We start from the raw sequence: 17,476 nt of genomic DNA, 5'->3' as shown, positions 1-17,476 counted from the left end.
CGGCCCGGCGGGGAACGAGCAGCAGGCGTCCTCGCTGCACCCATCGGTGCGGCAGGACGGTCGCACTGCCACTCCATCGCTGACCCCAGCCGGTTCTTCGTCTCATGCACGCCGCCCTCCCATGGAGGCGCGGGTTGCGCTCATCGCGGCGAACGAGCTCCTGCGCTACCGCCCGGTTGATGACCTCTACGAGGAGTGGCTCGATCGCGTCGCCGAGCTCGTTCGCGCCGCAGGGGTACCCCGGCGCCATCCCTCTCTCTACCCCACCCTCAGCCAGCCACGGGCGACGAGGCTCATGGCGTGCCTCCACCACCTCTGCCCCAAGACGGTGCCTTGGCACCAAGGCGCGCGGTTCCGTGGCGTGATCCACCATGCCCGGTGCCCGCGCGCGAAGAGAGAAGCTGCCAAGAAATCCCACGACCGCGAGAAGCTGCACCTGCGCTCCCCGCGCCACCTCGTCAAGACCGCGCGCCGCCCGTAGCGGCGCCGCGTGAACCTCGCCAAGACCAAGCTCCACCTCCGAGGCGGGCCCCAACAACCACGGTTGGCTGCCGCGCCTTCACCCCCGAGCTTCGTAGCGTCGCCTGGTCAGGCATGTTCAAGCCGGATCTGCCTCCTCGCTACGACGGCACCGCCGACCCCACAGAGTTCCTACAGCTCTACGAGCTGAGCATCGAAGCAGCCAACAGCGATGAGAAGGTCATGGCGAACTGGTTCCCTATGGCTCTCAAGGATGGAGCCCGCTCCTGGCTCCTGAACCTGCAGCATGGCTCGATTTCCTCCTGGAGCGAGATGCGCGACCGCTTCGTCGCCAACTTCCAAGGCACTCGCGACCGCCGGCCGGCCGCGGGAGACCTGCGCCGCATCAAGCAACAATCAGGAGAGACCCTCCAGAAGTACATCCAGCGCTTCAACAACACTCGCCTCAAGATCCCTAGGGTCACGGACGAGGCCATCATCTCCGCGTTCTCCGACGGCGTCCGTGACGTCAAGATGAAGGAAGAGCTCGCTATCCATGAGGAGCTGTGCACGTCTCAGGAGCTGTTCAACCTGGCGACCAAGTGCGCAAGAGCTAAGGAGGGATGCCTCTCCCCCCTCGAGCTGCCGGCCACGGGCACAGAGGAGAAGAAGGCCAAGGCCAAGTACGTGAAGCGCAAGGAGGCAGTTGTGCTCGCAGTGGAGCCGGACACCAAGCGGGGCAGAGATCAGCCCGAACCATCCAAGAACAGCCGACCGTTCTGCGCCATCACTTTCAACTCGGTAGATCAGCTTAAGTGCGCGGCCACCGCTGGCGCCCTCCTGATATTGTGTTCCCCAGTCATCAGCAATGTGCAGGTTACCAAGACTCTCATCGACGGCGGCGCAGGGCTCAACGTCCTGTCCGTCGACACGTTCGACAACCTCCAAGTGCCATATGAGCAGCTCCAGCCTACCAAGCCCTTCTCGGGAGTGACCGACGGTTCCACCACACCGATAGGGCAGGTCCGCCTGCCTGTCACCTTCGGAGAGCGCAAGAACTACCGCACTGAGCTCATCGACTTCGACGTCGCGCACATCCGTCTGCCGTACAACGCCATCCTCGGGTATCCGGCCCTGGCCAAGTTCATGGCAGTCACCCACCACAGTTACAACGTCCTCAAGATGCCAGGAAGCGGAGGAATCATCATGGTCCCATGTGAAGAGAGGGATGCGGTGTGCTCCCTCGAGCGCGCCTTCCAAGCTGCAGCAATCGACGACCCCGACAGCAGAAGTGAGGGCCCTCCGGAGGCCATTCCCAAGAAGAAGCAGCAGCGCCGCGCAGGACCTCAGGAGGATGGCATCGCGGCAGGAGCCTCATCAGGATCAGCGTCCGTCCCAGGGGCGCCTCAATCCATCACATAGGAAGGCGCGCCCGGCGCCCTCCTCGGGCAGGGCTCGGGGGCTCTCTTCTGAAGGGCCTCAGACCTTGCCAACCTCACGAGGGAAGCGCTTGGGCACCACTTGGAGGCGTGCTTCTCGGCACGTTTCCCTCAAGAGAACACAGGGCAAGGAGTGCCCACCCCTCAGGAGTTCATCACCAAGACCACTCAGGAGCTGCAAGACGCAAGAGCCATGCGCGGCGACGGCCTCTCACAAGGCGCAGCCCCACATCCAGGCGAGGATGCTGGGCTGCGCGTCTGCATCGACGTCCCAGGGCTCAACAGGGCCGCTTCTCAGGAGCGTTTCTGGCCTTCGTGTGTGGGCCGTTGCGAGGGCCCTCCACACAGCTATGTTCGCATGCCCTTCGGCTTGCCGAGCGTGGCGTCCGCCTATCAGCGCAACATGCGGCGTGTCCTGGCGGCTCAGGAGGCCAAGTACCACGCCGTGCTGGAGGAGATGGAAATGGTCCTCAGGGAACCTCCCGAGGCTCAGGGCTCCAGTGGCTCATGAAGAGTCATTTCTTCGACGCACGCCTTCAGCTACACCAACTCTACTTCGTCTACAGAACCAGGTGACACCTTCCAAGCTCGTTAGCTGGGAGCGCCCCTCGGGCTGTATTATTCCCAGGCCGCATGGGTCCGTCCCTGTGGCATGTACCCCCTTTGCTTATGTTTTTTAGCTTACCTTGCTGGGGGCACCCCTCGGGCTGCATTATCCCCAAGCCGCTCGGGCCGGACCCAGTGGCATGTATCTTCCTGCATTTATCCAAGTTGATCTGCTTTCCATGCTTAACCTGCCTACGGCTATCGCCTGCTCGATCATCGCCTCCCACGGGGCCTCCTCACACGCACGGCACTGGTGCATGGGTCCGTCCCTGCCACGTCGACAAATCTAAGCGGACGAGCTCTGGCTCGCGGCACGCCCCGCGCACGTCACCTCACCAGGCCCTTAGTGCCCTCACTTCATCCAAAGCAACCAGCGGCAGGCTTACAGCTATAACGGCAACCCGTGCTCCTTTTGGTGCTTGTTCACAGGGATCCTATGGGGAGGATAGCAGGCGGCACCGCGAGTCTCCTTTTCCCTCGTACGATTCGCTTGCGCGTTAAAGGGGGGGGGGGTTCCTGAGCATCGCGACTCAGGAGCTCTTACTGGCTCTCCAGCCCTCACCCCTTGGCCTTGACCACGGCATCGTGACCTGGCATACCAGTGGCGGCTGAGCTCGCTCGAGGGCCGAGACCCGAGGACGTAGAGCACTAAGGAGAGCACGGGGGGAGAGAAACTCGTATGGGCCAGCCTGGCTATGACGCACAAGTTGGCGTGCAGGCCCGGCGCGCCCTCAGGAATCCCCACGAAGTCGACAAGATAAGTCCCGTGCTCGGATCTACTAAATGTTGGGGCCTAATGGTCACCCTCACCATGCCGCAACCCCGTTGCGACCACGTCAACTCCCTTTCTAGCCTTGCCATGACTGCTTGAGCGCTAAGGGGGACCTCCTGAGCATCACGCCTCAGGGGCTCTTACTGGACCTCGGGCCGCGCACCTCCTGGCCTTGACCACGGCACGCGACCTGACATACCTGCGACGGCTGTAGCCGCCTGGGGACCGGGACCCGTCAGCGTAGAGCAACAAGCTATCGCGAGGAGAGAAAGGGAAGACCGAGCCTTAACGGGACATGCGTTCGCCAAATTTCCATTAGCAGGGGAGATGAGCACAAAAGATATTACAGATCCTTACATGCCCCCACGGGGTACCTCATGATTCTTCGCAGGGAACAAAAGCTAAAACTAAGGGGAATCCTATCTACACCCTCCCGTGGCGGACGCCATCATCAACAGTGAGCCACGGGAGGCCGGCGCCAACCCCATCCAGATTAGCGGCGGCGATGGCCGGACGCCGCAGCTCTGCTCCGAGCGCGGCGGGAGCTCGGCGGCACGTAGCTGTCATCGCTCGTCTCCGGAGTCTCGTAGAGCTCAGGAGAACTGCTGGACTCCCAAGGGCTGCTATTGGAGTGCCCGTGAGCGGGGTGCGCACCAGCCTGACGCTCCTCTCCGGAGCAGCATTCCAGGCGGCGGCCCTCCGCATCGAAGACCTTGAAGAAGAGCGTGGAGGCGCCATCGAACTCGAAGTGGATCGCGAGGGCGCCCCTCGCATGGCAGACCCATGCGATCTCGCCCCAGCCGCGAGTCATGAAGATCTTGCCGGTGGGGACCGCTTCGATCTCTGCTCCGGTCGCCGGAGCGCTGCAGTCGGCATGCTGCAGCCAGAGCTCGAGAGGCCCCCTTGGTGGCATCACGTCGGAGAAGAACCGCGGGAAGCTAATCCAGGAGCTTGGAGGCATTGGCGCCCACAGCACCAGCTCGCGTGAGGAGCCCGCAGCATGGATTCCGAGGGCGACGGCGCGCGTCGCCGAGGCGCGGCGGCCCCCGATGCGGCATGGGCGGCGTTGCTCGTCGCTCCGTCCTCCTGAGCCCTCGGCTCGGGCGTACAAGGGTAGCGGATACCCTGCAGGAGGATGCTCGCACCAAGGCCTCGTCACCACCTGCATCGCCGCCTCGTCGTGGCGATGGATCGGCCTCTTCTTCGGCGGAAGTGGCCCCGGATCATCACGGGGAGCCTTTCCTTTCTCTTCAGCGGAAAACCTTCTGATGGGCGCCATTGTTGTTAGCAGTGGAGCAAGGAGGAAGAAGCGAGCAAGCGAGGAAGAGATGGGCAATGGGGGCTCCGCCCCCTCCCCATTTATAGCGAGAGAAGGCCAACCGGCGTCTCCCACGATCGCAGGTAATGATGGTTTTCCTTGCATGTCGCAGGGACTTGTCAAGTCGTGCAGTCGCCGAGGCAGCGTGGGGAAGCGGAGACGCCCACGCCCAATCAACCGCCACGCGTCAACCGAGGCCGCAGGCTTTTGGGGCCCGCGGTGCTCCGTACTTGACCCTTGGCTTCGCCGCGAAGCCAAGCCCGAGAGCACCTTGGGCCCGGGGGCTACTGTCGGCGTCCTGGGAACGGGGGTCCCCAGACTTGCCTGCCTGCGGCCCACGGCGTGGCTAAGCCAGCAGGCCGTACGGCCCATCTTCATCAACAAAGCATCGAAAGACCCTCGCGAGGCGGACGACACAAGACCTCCTCGAGAGCGGCCTAGTCAGGCGGGCTCGCGAGGAGCGGAGATATCAAGGCGAGGCAAACCTCCCGAGGCTCTCGTGACGTGAGCCGTGATGAACGGCACCAGGCGGGCGCCAGCGCGCGCAACGTCCTTATTTCCTCTTTGGTGCCAAGGAAGCAGGCGCAGGCGAGGAGTATCGAGGCATCAGGCAAAGGTTGCCATATCGGTGCAACGAGACCAAGACCAGAAGGACGGCAAGACGGAGGTCATCGTGGAGCCCAAGACGGCGTCACCACAAAGCTTTTCGCAGGAGGAGACCGCTTTTGTCAGGATAGCTTGTACTAGATGTCCCCCTTTAAATTCGCCCGCCATTGTTGGCTCCCTTCCCGCTCGATATTTGGGAAGAGGACCAGGGCTTATATAAGTAGAGCTAGCCACCACAGTAGGGGCGGAGGAGAGAGCTCTCACCCGCTTAGACACCAAGCACAAGAACACCTCAACCTCAGGAGGTTGTTCTTCCCTTGTTCTGTTCGCCATCAGCCCAAGAGGCAATCCACCACCACCACACTGGAGTAGGGTATTACACCACAACGGTGGCCCGAACCAGTATAAATTTCGTGTCTTTCTGTGTTGCGGGTCCGTCGAGTTCGTCCGCGAGATCTTAGCGAGCTTGGGCGTGGATCGGTAGGAGGGAAAGACTTCGCGCGCACCCCAGAGTTCGAACCTTAAGGGTTTGCCGGAACCCCACATCCGACAGCTACCAACCCCCTCAGGCAATTGCAGCATACGTGACCGTTGCCTAGCAATAGTCCGTTCAAGAGAACATAAGCCCAACAGTTTTTTTTTCAAGCACTTCCCTAACTCAACTTCTGCAGCCGACAACGATCGAGAATCCATGGCAATGTCCAGTCTGTTAATCACCTCAAGTGCTATGCGTATTTGTAGCTTCATGTTACCAATCCACCGATCACTCCATTTCTGAAGAGACATAGCCGTGGCTTTTAGTTTGTTATGCAGCGTAAGGTATGCATTGGACGCCACCGGCACGGAGCTCCATGCCGCTTGCGCCGTTTCCATGAAGCCGTCCGCCTTTACCAAAGACTCAAACTTGAATCGTTTACGCATGTGAACCTCCATGTTCATGTCAAGCATCAGTGGGCAATGATCCAAAATAGCCGTCCCCAGCGCTGAAAGGAAGCATGTGGGAAACGCCTCGTCCCACTTGTTCGAAACAAAGACATGATCTATCTTCTCTAAAGTTGCATGCTGCCTTTCGTTAGACCAAGTATACCGCCGACCATTGAGGTATAACTCCTTCAACTCAAGCAAGTTGAGCTTAGTACGAAACCTGCTCATCATTCTACGGTTTATCAAGGCATTGCTCTTGTCCTCTTGATTTACCAGCAAGTTGAAATCCCCTGCCACTAGCCACGGCCCCGCATGTAGGTCCCTAGTATCCACAAGCTCTTGTAAGAATTCCACCTTCTCCCTCTCCTCCTGAGGGCCATAGACATACGTGAGCCACCACTCCTGCTCACCAGGTGTCTTGACAACCGCTGTAAGCGTATTATTTGTATAGTGTGGGTTTGACAATTGGGTGATAGATTCATCCCAAGCCATCAAGATTCCTCCACGAGTCCCCGCGGCCGGCAAGTAAAAAAACTTTCCAAATTTATTTCCCAGGCATTGTTGTACAACCGCAACCGATACATCCTGTAATTTGGTTTCCTGCAAGCACACAATGGTTGGGTTTGCCGGTACAACTACTTGATAAACTGCACTCCTCCGAGCCGGAGCGTTGAGGCCACACACATTCCACACAATCACTTTTAGGGGTTGTGCATTAATTTCGAAATGCTACCAAACCACCATGCCATCCCTCCACCATCTAGACCACAACGGCTGCGGCCCCCTCCGCAAGAGGTAGAGCTGGCGAGTCCCATCCGAAGAGAGCAAGCACGGCCGCAATATGCACATCCGGAGGAAGCTCTTCGCACGGGTTTAGTAATTGCTAGATACTTTAGTGAAAAATTCTGAAAAGGGTAAAAAAATAGGACAACCTTGTGCCTGGTGCAACTGAAAGATCAAGTGGATCTATTTTGCTCCCCCGCAAAAAAAAAAAAATGGATCTATTTTGCTCCCACATGTCGCCGCGGCCGAGGACACCTTTGACAATATACAGGGTGGCTATCAGCAGATCCCATCATGCCCTGGGAGCTGGTTGCTTCTACACCAGAGGATTCGCCGCATCTTTCTGAAGGCATACCGCGGGCTCTCAAGCTTGATGATGGATGGGAGGGGAACCACCCTCTCCTCCCCGAGGCAAGACTGATGAGAAGCATGTGTTCCTATGCCCAGCGTCCACACTGGAGACTAGCTGCTGGTCGCCGACGCAGAGCGCAACTCCTGCAAAGAAGGCCAAGACCATCCCTTTGATGGAACTTTGATCTTGTCTATCTTAGCTGTGCTAGAGCATGTTCTAGTCGCTCTTTTTAACTTTCAGTTTCCCCTTCTTGGTTTTGGATTGCAACGCACTACGTTCTGGATCTCTGTTACTCTGTTTTGGATTGCAAAGTACAGTAGGTACTAAAAACAAGAGAGCACCGAGCGCCTTCGCATCTCCACTCCGGCCGGCTGCGCCGACGGAGCAGATCCGGGTTCGGGCCGGGCAACGAAGCTTGGAGACGACGACTCTCAGACTGTAAGAAACAACGGATACCAGGTGCAAACTCTGCAATTCGTTCTTAAGATATCTCTCACTTCTGTGGCCACACTAGCACAGGGGTGGATGGAAAAATATCCATGGGCTCAACCACGAGTGTTGAAATATGCAAAAGAATTGTACTGCTGGCAACTGCAAGCTGCCCCTTCAGGGTTCACAATACACAGATACAATACAAGATGCTATTGCTGAGATTGATATATAATACATAATAAACTCGTGGCACCACGAAGGGGAATGCAGAAGATACTGCCCACTGCACAGCATGCCCGAAACCTCCCTGGTCTCCTGATTTACAATAGTACAAGATCTGCTCATATATACACACCCCCAAGTTTCCGTCCAGCGCTATCGTCGACGATCGGCTGTATATACCTTACACAACATGAACAAATTATGGAATCAAGAGAACTCTCTCATATGCTCCAATACCAACAAGGGATGAATCAAGCAAACAACCGTGGGATAATATACGCTGCTGCAATATGATGCAAGAAGAAGGCAGAATTACAGACAACCAGCTGACAACTTCCTCTGTTCTTTTCTTTTCTCATACTTGCAAGCTTTTCTATTGATGCCACTTACTCCATCAGTACAGCTGCTGCTGTCGAGGGTGTCTGAACGACCCACTAGCATATAGCATCTGATAAACCGGCTTGATCCTCGCGATGAAAACTAGGCAGATCAGGGTTCCGCAGCAACACACCATGGCACAGACGTAGAATGTGAGCCTGAAACAGTCAGGTCCAAAGCAGTTTGAAGGGTCCAGCACGCCCGGGTTCTGCCTCTCCGCCTCCTTGTCGTAGACGTAACCGGCAAGGAGGGCCGAGAAAAAGAACGCGCCGATCGGGTTCACCATGAGCATGAAGTTGTACATCAACCCAAAGTCCTTGAGCCCGAAAAGCTCCGACACGGTCGGTATCATGACCGCGAACTGGACCCCGTAGCATATCCCCAGCAGCGTCGTTGACACGTAGATCAGGCTGTGGAGACCGGTCGCGAAAAGGAGGAAGGTTACCACCATGATTATTTGTGTGCACATCATCCAGAAAGGACGAGGAAGCATTCTTGTTCTGCAATATATCAAGTCAAGTGTTATTCAACTATCTCAGAAGTAGCAACTCAAATTATTTCATATGTTTCAATAGGAAAAAAAAAGATCATTCAAATAATTGTGGAAAAATGTGTGTTCAAACAGATGCAAACATACAAGACAATGAGACCAACAGCTAGTATGTCTGAAGGGTTACCGATAGTTAACAGAAATGCATGAGCATTAGTGATTTAACATGGAGTGATATTACTGATTGTGTATATAGCATTAGCTGCTGCTTAATTCTTGTGAACATTTTTTAGACACAAGACTTTACATCTCTGCCCTGCATCCACTGAACAGATAACCCAACTCATCGAACGTAATCCTTCTGATGCATCCTTAGAAGAAACAATAGTTGCTGCAAACTAGTTAAAAGAGAGCTTACCTTACAAAATATTCAGAGATAGATCCACCAAGGATACGGCCAACAAAGTTGCAGAAGCCGAAGAGGCACAACAAAACAGTTGTGTCATTAGCACCAACAGAAGTCCCAATCTGAGCTAGGTTGTTTAGAGCAGTGACACCAGTGCCAACACCACAAAAGTATACAATGAACAGTAGCCAGAAATCTGCCTTTACTAAGGCTTCAGCAAATGTGAAATCGTCCCCTCTTCTTGGTCCTTTCCTCTTCTTCAAATTCACTGCTCCCTCACCCTCAGCCAGCAGAACATCCAGATCAGTCTCATCAGAATCATTGTTGCCTGGAACAAACGTCGCCGAAGTGCCACGCAGAAGCGGTTCTCCATTCTCTTGATCCGCACCGGACAAACTATCCGTTGAATAAGATGGAACAAGCAGGGTGCTGGCCTTCTCCTCCTTTAGTTTGCTTGGATAAAGTGTCATTTTGATTGGTATGGCAAGTGGAGAAAGGAGCAGGAGTATCATTATACCAAACAAAAGGTAGGTGATAGTCGCGCTTAGGTTCAAAGTATCGCCGAGTATTGTAGCCACCATAAGATATACGCCGAGAACCACACTAGAGACCTGTGTGAACACGAAGTGGCTGTGTTCGGTTGCATTATCCTCATCCAGTGATGGGGTGCAGGGCCTAACAAAATACATCACCACAACACATGCTACCGGGATCCCCAAAGCAAGCAATAGCAAAAGGTTTGTGGGTGAATTGTTAAGCATTCCATTGAACGTTTCCGTGTAGACAGCAGCACTAACAGCAACATAACCTTTGATGAGACCAGCAACGGTTCCTCGACTCAGAGGGAAGTTCCTCATGTTGGTCACAAGCGCCGCAGTTCCCAACCATGCACTGCTGTTTGTGCCGACACATAGAGCTATACACAACTGCAATAGCAAAGAGAAAATGTTCATGGTATATAAAACTATCTGAAATTTTCGATACAAGATGTATAAGCAATTGTATACGGCTTATTCATCAAGGTACCACATTACTCAGAAGAGAACTTGTATCAGAAGTAAATTTGATGCTTTAAAAAATTTGCCACATGGAAAAACAATTTATCAACAGGTCATGCATTGAGCATTCGCACGCCTCCTGCATCATGAATGCTATATTTGGCGCAGTTCATTTGTCTGGTGATGCATCAATCAGATTTGAGGCCCCACGGGTATCGTAAGGATCAGCCACCAGCCCATCATGGCTCAGTAAAATGTATGGCAAATCTGGTTTCTTGCCCTCTATCCTGAAGTAACTCGGCCATGGGGGGAGGTTTTCACAATAAGCCAAATAGTGTACAGAGAGAAACAACCTTAAATGGATTATGAGAAATCAGCACTCACTGTTAAGCAAAGGGTGAAGTGTCTATATAGTGTATACTATCAACATTTGTTTAGGGCGATCATGCACATATGCACCTTATGTCCTTTAGTTCTTGTTTGACAAATCACCCTACATTATGACAAGATCATCACATATGTGCTGACATTCTTTATGTTGGTGACAAACAAATTAGCAGCAGCCATCGTTTTTCCCTATTTAAAATGCTCATCCCTTTACCGGCACAGTGAGTGTAAATACAAACATTCTGTTAATCCTACAGTACTGAAGTGATTTGCAGATTTCCCGAAAAAAAAATGATTTGCAGATGATCTTATAAAACTATATTAAGTAAAGTCAACTTGACCTTTTCATGAGAAAAGAAGTCCTTTTCACCAAATTTCTCTCTACAAACTGGCATTGAAAAATATTCCCCGCATATCCAACATCACCTAAATCAGGTAGGAAGATCTGCTTCCATCCGTGGAGGCTATTGGGGTCATAATACGCCAGTGTGAGCTGTCGGGTTGAACAGAATTGAAAACCCAGATCTATTGCGCGGTCCAACGGCGAAACCAATTCTGGCCTACTTGCAGAAATGATTGGCAAGATAAACAATGCACCCATTTTGCCTAGAGAATGGACCAACCAAATCATGACAAGTTCAGCGGATGAACATAATACTGTCCCGATTAAAAAACAAGTAGTATGTCTGCTATACCACATTTAGCTTCAGGCCAGATTGATAGGAAAATGTCTACTGCCGGCGTTAACGTCAATCATACAATGGGAGCACAATGATTTGCTTACTTGAAAGGGGATATCATAAGGCACAAGAGCCATCTTGCTGAGTTCCACCAGACAATCAACGCACTGACACGCGTTTGATGCCCGACGAACTACCACCAAAATGGCAATCATAGCCATCGGAAAAGAATAATGGCAATCATACAGAGAATGGAATACTAGAGGTGGATTTAAATAATTGCGCGCTTCGATTCAAGGTCGGATTAATAATTAACTAGCTCATCTCGCCGTTCACCGGCGAAATCAATGGGAACAAACAGGGCATGCGAGCGGAATAACCGGGGATGTGTGGGTGCAGAGAGGCGAGGGGGGGGGGGGGGGGGGGGGGGGGGGGGGAGGGGGAGGGGAGCGTACCACCCAGTAGGGCATGGCGACGGTCTTGGTGACGGCGAGCCAGACGGTGCCGAAGCCGAAGAAGGCGCAGGCGGAGCCGATGAGGAGGATGAGCCAGGGCGGGAGGCGGTTAGCGAGCACCCCGGGGACGAGCCCCACGTTCTCGCCGACGTCGTTGGCGACGCCCAGCATGGTGAGCGCCTTCTGGTTGTACCCGAGCGCCTCCTTGACGGCGTGGGAGTAGAGCGGGAAGACGTAGGCGCTGCCGGCCGCCACCTGCACCCACACCGCCGCCGCCAGCCCCACCCACGGCGGCCGGCTCCCCGCCTTCACCTTCCCCAGCCCTCCGCCGCCCGCCATCTCGATCCCCCTCGGCGTCGCACTCGCCGAGCTCCCTAGCGATAGTAGCAGCTGCTGGTACTATGGCTGCGTGATTGATGTGGCCTGTCGGGCACTCGGGGCGTAGGCGTGGTGTGTGGGGGAGAGGAGGCCGTGCTTGCTTTTGGCTGAGGCAGAGGAAGCTCAGTTGGCACCACTCTGGTAGCGTGGCGCCGTCAGTTAAATAGTCTTGTCCTGCTTCGCTTTCTCCTTGTGTGTCGCCTCGCCTCCTGGAACCAAGGAAAGCCAGCGAAAATATGTTCATACATTTATCAACACTATAAGAACTGGTCCTTGGTCACATTTCACCGAGACATGCATATGGGATGACAAATGATAAATGTTCGGTTGATTCCCTCTCAAGTCGATAATATTTCAATGTACTCATTTTTTTACTAAAAAACTTTGACATCGTACCTTTTTGTGTTTCTACATGAGGACGAGAAGATTAAGAATAGATGACGAGAGTATTTCAGTAAACTGTTCAACAAAGAGAATGAGAGCTCTGCCATTGAGCTCGACGACTCCTTTGGTGGCACTAACTGACGCTTTTTGTTTGATGAATCTAGAAGCATGAAGTAAAAGTCACGGGTCTTGATTATACCCTCATTGAGGAGTAAAGATGCCTTGAAGAAAAAAAATGATAGTATGTCTAACTAAGAGCAACTCTAGTTGATGTCCTGAAATATAGAGGATAAAGTGTCAAGTATCCTTTAGTGGAGTATTTTTACTCCCATAAACCTAGCCGTGTAAAAAAGAATTCGATGCACACAAACACAAATTCGATTCAAACAAGTACTTATAAAACCTACTAAAACAAAATAGGGTGCCGATTCATAGTATTTTACATTGACATAAACCGAAACTTAGACTAAACTAATCGAAGCTTACTAAATTAATTAACAAATATTCGTCTCTTCGGCGAGCTTCTTCCAATCACCTTTGGTTAGCCCACCGATCATGGGGTTGGGGCCTTGGCCGCCACCGCCGTCGTCGTCGATGTCATCGTTGCCGCAGCCATCTTCGTCGTTGCTAGACAAAATGATGACATTCGTCCCTCCTGCCACTAGCTGCTCGTATAAGCGGTGCACAACCTCGACTTGCTTTGGGTAGCGTCGGTGGAGCTCCGCCATGTACGTCTCGTCAGCGGCCTCTGCCGCGATGCGCTCACGAGCCTTCCGGTCCTCCCTCTTCTCCCGTGCGAAGACCACCCACGGGTCGACGGGGTCCAGTCGCTGCATCTCTCCAAGCTTAAAGTTTCGATGGTCGTCGATGTTGTGCAGGCGGACGAACATGATGTCGTACACCCGCGCCGCCTGCTCGGCGGAACGGAAGCTCTCAATCCAGGTCTTCGTGTCGTGTGCCGGTCGGTTATCTCGGCCACCCACATTCCCCAATTTCGTTGCCGCATGCCGATGTATTGCCTATGTGGAGGCGGCGGCGGTGGGAGCTCGGGGAAGCGGGCAAGGCGGTAGCAGGAGGAAGAAGCAGCGAAATGGCCACGGCCTCAGGACCGCTCGTGGCGGAGCAGATTTGCGCCACGGATGGGCGGCGGGGTGCGGTGGCAGTGGAATCCGGCCATTATCGACGCCGGAGTGGTTGCAGCGCGGTGCGGGGCTCATCAGCGGATATTGGGTGGCGGGAATGGGTGGGGTAGAGGCGGAGAGGCGTGCTTAGATTTCACTCCGTGGCCGGAGGAGTAAGTATAAGGGTTCGACACCGCTTAGAGAATTTTTGTTACGCCTGCAAACATTGGGCTTCGGCTAGGTACCGTTTAGAGGAGAAAACCAGATTTTTTTCCCCTTCCTCTAACTGGTTTAATGGATCGGCTAGAGTTGCTCTAATCTTTTCAACCTCATTTTTTGGTCAAATAAGATATGCGAAGAATGGAGGAAGGGTATACTGTTGCAAATCTTCAAGAAATAAGGGGATGTTCAAAGTAGTATTGATTACAGTGGAATTGAGCCATACAAAGAAGAATGACAAGCGTGACCAAAAATTAGCTTGGTTTCATTGCTGGAAAGTCGACCATGGGAGTTACTTTTAAAACAACTTATAAAGAGATACATAGAACAAAACAAGAACATGCATATGGTGTTCATTGACTTGGAGAAGGTCTACAATTAGATATTGTGGAATGTCATCTGGTGGGCCTTGGAGAAACATAGAGTCGCAACAAACTATATTACCCTTATCAAGGACATGTACAATAATGTTGTGATAAGTATTCAAACAAGTGATGGTACACTGATGACTTTCCAATTGAAATATGACTCAACCAAGGGTCACCGTTGAACCATTATTATTTTTGCTTGGGTGATGGATGAGGTCATAAGGGATATACAAGGAGATATCACATGGTGTATGCTCCTTGCGGATGATGTGGTGTGTTGATGATAGTTGGATGAAAGTTAGAGTTGTGGGGGCCGACTTTAAAATCGGAAGGTTTTGGACTTGGTAGAACTAAAACTGAGCACATGAGGTTTGGTATCAGTACTACTAGACACGAGAAGGAAAAGATTAGCCTTGATGGGCAAGTGATATCTCAAGATACCTTTAGATATTTGGGGTCAATGATGCAGACGAATGATGATATCGATAAATACGTGAACTATCGAATCAAGGCAGGATCGATGAATTGGCATCAAGCTTCTGGTGTCCTCTGTGATAAGAAAGTGCAACAAAATATAATGGGCGGTTCTATAGGACGGCGATTCGCCCAACGATGTTGTATGGCGTATAATGTTGGTCAACTAAAAGGCTACATGTTCAACTGTTAAGTGTAGCCATGGTCCTCATGATGAGATGGATATGTGGTCACACACAAAAGAAATGCATCTAGAATTACGATATACATGATAGACTTGCGGCAACACCAATTGAAGAGAGGTTTTGTTCAGCATCGTCTAAGATGTTTTGGGCATATTCAACATGCCTCTAGAAGTGTCAGTGCTGACGGGGGAATACTGATATGTCTCCAACGTATCTATAATTTATAAAGTATTCATGCCATTATATTATCATTCTGAATGGATCGAGAAGAGGTGTCTAGAGGGGGGAGGGTGATTAGACCCTCAACAAAGAAAAGTAGCAGTTTTTAAGTTCTTCAAGTTAAGGTGGAGTTTTAGCACAAGTTTAAACATTCACAGTACATTTCAAGCAAGCATGGCAAGAGTATATGAGCAGCGGAAAGTAAAGCATGCAACTTGCAAGAATGTAAAGGGATGAGATTGAAGTATGCAAACACAATTGGATACACGAAGATTTTTTCCGTGCTTCCGATAGGTGGTGCTATCGTACATCCACGTTGATGGAGACTTCAACCCACGAAGGATAACGGTTGCGCGAGTCCACGGAGGGCTCCACCCATGAAGGGTCCACGAAGAAGCAACCTTATCTATCCCACCATGGCCATCACCCACGAAGGACTTGCCTCACTAGGGTAGATCTTCACGAAGTAGGCGATCTCCTTGCCCATACAAACTCCTTGGTTCAACTCCACAATCTTGACGGAGGCTCCCAAGTGACACCTAACCAATCTAGGAGACACCACTCTCCAAAAGGTAATAGATGGTGTTTTGATGATGAACTCCTTGCTCTTGTGCTTCAAATGATAGTCTCCCCAACACTCAACTCTCTCACACAGATTTGGATTTGGTGGAAAGATGATTTGAGTGGAAAGCAACTTGGGGAAGGCTAGAGATCAAGGTTCTTGTGGTTGGATTGGATTATCTTGGTCTCAACACATGAGTAGGTGGTTCTCTCTCAGAAAATGAATGCTGGAAGTGTAGGCACGTTCTGATGGCTCTCTGCACGAATGAAGGAAGGGTGGAGCGGTATATATAGCCTCCACACAAAATCTAGCCGTTACACACAATTCACCAAACTCGATGGGACCGAATCAAGAAACTCGATCAGATTGATATGGTTCAAAATGTGAACGTTAGAGTTTTCGGTGGGACCGATATGATCAACTCGGTGGGACCGATGTGCTAGGGTTAGGGTAAAACCGCAACTCGGTTTGACCGATTACACAAACTCGGTGGGACCGATTTTGGTAATAAGCAAAACAGAGAGTTGGTCAAGCAAACTCAGTGGGACCGATTGCATATCTCGGTGAGACCGAAATAATTGCAACAAGCAACAGCGAGTTTGCAAGCCCATCTCGGTTAGACCGAGATCCCATCGGTGAGACCGAACTGATTAGGGTTTCTGGCAGTGGCTATGTCAAGTGAACTCGGTGGCGCCGGATAGATCAAATCGGTGGGGCCGAGTTTGACTTTAGGTTTGGAACATATGTGGATATGAGGAAGTGGTTGAGGGCTTTGGAGCATATCACTAAGCACTTTGAGCCAGCAAGCCATTAAGCAACACCTCATCCCCTTTTAATAGTATTGGCTTTCCTATGGACTCAATGTGATCTTGGATCACTAAAATGAAAATGTAGAGTCTTGAGCTTTTAAGCTTTGGCCAATCTTCTGTCCTTAGCATCTTGAAGGGGTTCCACATCCTCTTGTCCATGCCACTCCACTGCTGAACTCATCAGAAATATATTAGATGAAAATATTAGTCCAACAAGAGATATGTTGACATTAATTGCCAAAATCACCCAGGGAGCACTTGTGCTTTCACATTCTTGGATGTTTTACAATCATTTTATAGCAACTTTATATCATTTTTTGGGACTAACCTATTGACCCAGTGCCCAGTGCCAGTTGCTGTTTTTTTTGCTTGTTTTTACATCGCAGGAAATCAATATCAAACGGAGTCCAAACACCGCGAAATTTTTTGGAGATTTTTTATGGACCAGAACACCCAGGATGGGCCAAAGAAGCACCTGGGGGTGCCCCGAGGGGGGGCACAACCCACCAGGGCGCGCCTAGGGGCCCTGGCGCACCCAGGTGGGTTGTGCCCACCTTGGTAGCCTCCCGCACCCCCTCTTTACCCTATAAATTCACAAATATTCGAAAACCCTTCGGGGTAGGCCTAGATCAAAAGTTCCGCCGCTGCAAGGCTCTATAGCCGCCGAAAACCAGTCTAGACCCTTTCCGGCACCCTGCAGGAAGGGGGAATCATCTCCGGTGGCCATCTTCATCATCCTTGGGGCTGAGGGTTTGTACCAGTAGTTATGTGTTTAATCTCTCTCTCTCTCTCTCTCTCTCGTGTTCTTGAGATGTCACGATCTTGATGTATCGCGGGCTTTGTTAATATAGTCGGATCATATGGTGTTTTCCCCTCTCTATCTTGTTGTGATGAATTGAGTTTTCCCTTTGAGATTTTGTTGTTATCGGATTGAATACTTTTATGGATTTGAGAACACTTGATATATGTCTTGAAATTGAATACTCGTGGTGACAATGGGGTATCGTATTGATTCACTTGATATATGTTTTGGCACTCAACTCGCAGATT

General features: G+C 51.8%; 1 protein-coding gene across 1 annotated transcript; it reads right to left on the bottom strand.

The window, feature by feature from the left end:
• Positions 1–7,823: 7,823 nt before the first annotated feature.
• LOC123053817 (protein NUCLEAR FUSION DEFECTIVE 4) lies at positions 7,824–12,211 on the bottom strand. The gene is made up of 3 exons (XM_044477383.1): positions 11,708–12,211; positions 9,200–10,113; positions 7,824–8,791 (listed from the first exon to the last, which is right to left on the bottom strand). Exons 1-3 carry the CDS (start codon positions 12,044–12,046, stop codon positions 8,308–8,310), a joined length of 1,737 nt encoding a protein of 578 aa, XP_044333318.1. The 5' UTR covers positions 12,047–12,211; the 3' UTR covers positions 7,824–8,307.
• Positions 12,212–17,476: the final 5,265 nt, after the last annotated feature.

The sequence above is a fragment of the Triticum aestivum genome, chromosome 2D (assembly GCF_018294505.1).
Source record: "Triticum aestivum cultivar Chinese Spring chromosome 2D, IWGSC CS RefSeq v2.1, whole genome shotgun sequence".
Taxonomy (NCBI): domain Eukaryota; kingdom Viridiplantae; phylum Streptophyta; class Magnoliopsida; order Poales; family Poaceae; genus Triticum; species Triticum aestivum.
This window is presented reverse-complemented; position numbering and strand designations above follow the sequence as displayed.

Coding starts and splice junctions, on each gene's coding strand:
- LOC123053817 (XM_044477383.1), bottom strand. CDS start 12,046: ATGGCGGGCGGCGGAGGGCTGGGGAAGGTGAAGGCGGGGAGCCGGCCG. Junction 10,114..11,707: donor TCGCCATGCCCTACTGGGTG/GTACGCTCCCCT, acceptor TTGCTATTGCAG/TTGTGTATAGCTCTATGTGT. Junction 8,792..9,199: donor ATCTCTGAATATTTTGTAAG/GTAAGCTCTCTT, acceptor GATATATTGCAG/AACAAGAATGCTTCCTCGTC.